Source organism: Mytilus trossulus, chromosome 11, assembly GCF_036588685.1.
Source record: "Mytilus trossulus isolate FHL-02 chromosome 11, PNRI_Mtr1.1.1.hap1, whole genome shotgun sequence".
NCBI lineage: Eukaryota > Metazoa > Mollusca > Bivalvia > Mytilida > Mytilidae > Mytilus > Mytilus trossulus.
In genome coordinates, this window is record NC_086383.1 from 57,221,347 (window position 1) to 57,225,584 (window position 4,238).

Sequence of the window (4,238 nt, forward strand, 5' to 3'; positions counted from 1 at the left end):
CAAAATTCTAAAACTATCATTGATACCTGTACCTAACGTTCATTTCAAGTATTTTGTTGAAGAAATAACGTGGAAAGAGCTTCTTCGCTCAGTCGTGCTATGTAAACGTACACGGATTTTACGTATCCGTTTATGGTCCATGTTTTACCATTGTCAAGTCAACATCCGGTTTTGAAAAATGTGACTTTAAAAACGAAAATAAAGTTCTAGACAACGTCAATTTGCACAAATAAAGAGTCTAATGCAGATATGAACACACTAATGTGCACCCTTTGAATGATGCAATGCCAATTTTAACATTATGTCAGAACATCAAATTCATATCAAAGTAAATTTCAATATCGTTTTTAATCTAAATTTATGTCATTCATTGGGATGGCCATCTGATTACCATAATTGCCTTTTGTGACTTAGTCTTGGGGATTAAAATTCGGATCAGATATAAAATGTCCCGCTGGCTCAGAAAAATTTTGGAAGCCCTGGTTGGAACCCCCCCCCCCCCCCCCCCCCATTTTTTTAGACAACCAATGCATTTGAATGGGGACATATGGTTGGAAACCCACCCACCCTTTTTTTTTAAATGGCTGAATCCGCCCCTGGGACATGACTATAAGAGAATTGTATGAGTGATGCCACCAAAATAATGAAATTTAATAATGATCTGTGTTTTATGTTAATAGTCATTTTGTTTAAGTTTAAGACCACTTGTATCTTTTGTCTATCTGATGAGTTAAGCCTTTTTCAACTGATTTTTATAGGATCCCGCTAACATGTTTAACCCCGCCACATTATTTATGTATGTGCCTGTCCAAAGTCAGGAGCCTGTAATTCAGTGGTTGTCGTTTGTTTATGTGTTACATATTTGTTTTTCATTCATTTTTTTTACATCAATAAGGGCGTTATAGTTTTCTCGTTTGAAATGTTTTACATTGTCTTATTGGGGCCTTTTATAGCCAACTGCAGTATGGGCTTTGCTCATTGCTGAAGGCTGTACGGTAACCTATAGTTGTTAATTTTTGTGTCATTTTGGTCTTTTGTGGATAGTTGTCTCATTGGCAATAATACCATATCTTCTTTTTTATATTAAGTTAGACTAGAGAACGGATATCAATTTCAGGACGTACTAGGGTAACAGTTTGTGTCCCTTCCGGACACCACTTTCATAAATAACAGGACCTACACTTGAATTTTAGAATGATAAAATTGTGAGCTTGGGTATCACTATCAGACAATAAACTCAGTTTTTATCACTGAAAAATAGTGATACTCCAGGCCCGTAGCCAGGAATTTCCAAAGGGGGGTTCGTTTGACTCACAAACTTGACTTTAACAGTCACAATTCGAGCAGAACATCGACTTTAACAGTGCTTAATAGTTTTCAAAGGGGGGTTCGTTTGAACCCCTGGCTACGGGTATGTACTCTCAAACGAAAATAAACTGTTTATACCATACCTTACTGTAGACAATTTGCTTACATAATGAGTGATTTATTTCAATTTTTATGGCTTTTCCTCTTACAAAACTCGTTAAATAATTAATCCATATAAACTCTTGAGATAAACTGTTAATAACTTTACCCATTTATTCAATCATCAAGATCATGTACAACACATTACAAAATAAACTTTAATGTAAATTCAGTTATAAGAGTTATAACGTGTTAACTATATTTACAACTTATTAGATGTCTGGCAAGAGGAATTTTATACTAGATGCATCACAAGTGGAAGCAATGTTGTATATATATATATATAGTCAGCAATTGCAAAGCGACAACGTTGTAAACGAAGGAATAAACTTGTACAACAAAATCATGAAAGAGTCATTCAACTCTTTAATAATAACCATTTAAAAATAGAAACATTATTGTTTTTGTTTTTTTTATTTTCTTAAAACATCATGCACGTCTATCGAATAATTGAATAATTTTTTTTTTTTAACTATTATACGAGTTTGATGTTTGTTACATTTTTTTTTCTTTCTGCAACGAACCCGTGAGGAATGACAAATCAAAATGAGCACAAACAATGCACCTAGTACAAATTAACCTTTATATTCAATGGATACTTTGTCAATCATTGTCAATGTCAAATCAGTATTAGTATTTGTTTCTAAATTTAACAAATATTTGTTCAAAAATAATCATGCAGTAGTAAATAAACAGCAATTATTTACAAGTCATAACAGATCAACAAATCTTACTCACAATATTGTGTTTAATAAACACCAACTAATAGTGTTCAATGCAGAAAAAGGTTCTTTAGATAGATCATCATCAGCATATGAAAAATCATTCATATCTTTTCTTGCCAGTATTATTAATAAACAAACGGAGAATGTATCCTAGGGACACAGATGATGCCCCTGCTTGCATATAAAGTTATAAAGGAACATAACTCAAGAACTGTGACAGTCTAAGGCATTCTAAGTGGGAGAACTGAAACTGCATGATTTTTGGATGTATAAACAGACAAGGGTTTAAATTTAAATAGTTTAACAAAGGGTTTCTTAATACATGTTTCATTTGTTACATTAATTATTTTGATCCAAAGAAGTCATATGAAAAATTTCAGTTATCTTATATGAAAATAAGATGTTGTATGGTTGCAAATGATACAACTCCAGGGGCGGATCCAGCCATTTTAAAAAGGGGGTCCTAACCCAGGACAAAACAGGGGGGTTCCAACTACATGCCCCTATTCAAATGCTTTGATCGTCCAACCCCCTGGATACAGGCCTGAACTCTCTACAAGAGACTAAATGACACAGAAATTAACAACTATAGGTCACTGTACAGCAAAGCCCATACCACCTGATCTGCTATAAAAGGCCTCAAAATGACAAATGTAAAAGTTAAACAATTTAAAGTATATTTCACTTAATGTATCATGTCTATAAATTGTTTGTTATCTAGATTATAAATCACATGAATACAAGTACATAACAAGTTCTTGCACTATTTGAGAAGAATTTTTTGTTTCATGTTAATCAAGTTATATTTGTACATTGAAGAATCGTGTTTTAATTACAAAGTAACTTAAATACAGAAAGTATGAGTCACTTTTCCAGCTGAATTTTATTGGAGTTTTGCAAGCAAAGTTAATTTATTTTTGAGAACTCATACAATTTTCTTTTAATTACGACTTAATACACATTTTGTATATCAAGTATATAGAAATTATGGTGAATAATTTATAATAATAAACTAAAATTATGCAAATCAGGACATTTCAAAAATAAAAATGAAATGAACATCATATCATTGTCATTTTAACAGCTGAGTAGATGTCACAACAATGACAAGGCATATTTAGGTAAAGAAATATCACCTCATTATACTAGTAACACATGTTTACAAATGTATAGAGCAATCATGTGTAAGAAAATGTCATTCATAAAAAATAACAAATTAGTTATCAATTACAACCATAATCATATTGCACTATCAATAAATCAATACTACTAATACACATAGTAGTAATTTGTGAATTGATTTTATCTCAAGTTTCATTCATCATGTTTATGTTGTAAACAAGATTAAAAGATTTATTAAAAAAAAAGATAATTTACCTGTATTGCTCCAGCCCAGCACAGCCAAAATAACATCCACCCCGGCCTTCTAAACACTTGACAAATTTGAGGCTGGCAGGATCTCCAACCACAGAGTTCACTTTCCTCATCAGAGGGTTTAATTTCCTCCCCATGTTCTAAAGGTTTGACATTTGGGTCCATGTCTTCCTTAGAGCAAGGTATCATAAGGTAATCTCCATTTTTCACAGGTAAACTTTCTTCTTTCAGCATGGGAGAGTTTTCAGTGGAGTGTGAATTGTTTACAAATGTCATTGTTTATTGATTTACGGTCGATCGGATATTGATACTTTAAATAGAACAGGAAATTTACAACTTTCCCTTTCTTAAGTGTGAGTACTTATGGCAAGTAATTAATTAAATTTCAAGGAGTAGTATTATATATCCGTGCTTCCTGATTTATTTAATCACAAGAAAAACAAATATCACTAATTATATTCTAATAGGATCGTTAATTGAAAAACTGAATGCAATATCGCATGAATGAAACTCAGTTCTGGTAAGAATTTTTACTATAAAATTTACAAATCCTTGGTTCTGGAAAAATCATCTATTTCTATAATTTAACTGCAAAAATCATATCACATGTATATCCAAATTCCAAAGTTAGCTTTTTTGTGAAAGAAGCAGGATTTAATTCCGAAAAGGGTT

At 32.0% G+C, this 4,238-nt stretch overlaps 1 protein-coding gene across 1 annotated transcript in view; it reads right to left on the bottom strand.

Moving 5' to 3' along the window:
* Positions 1–4,196, bottom strand: part of LOC134691341 (solute carrier organic anion transporter family member 4A1-like) — a 40,286-nt gene extending 36,090 nt beyond the window's left edge. The window contains exon 1 of the mRNA XM_063551813.1: positions 3,570–4,196. Within this exon, the coding sequence (XP_063407883.1) occupies positions 3,570–3,842 (273 nt within the window). The 5' untranslated portion in view covers positions 3,843–4,196. The remainder of the gene's footprint in view (positions 1–3,569) is intronic.
* Between the last annotated feature and the right edge of the window lie 42 nt (positions 4,197–4,238).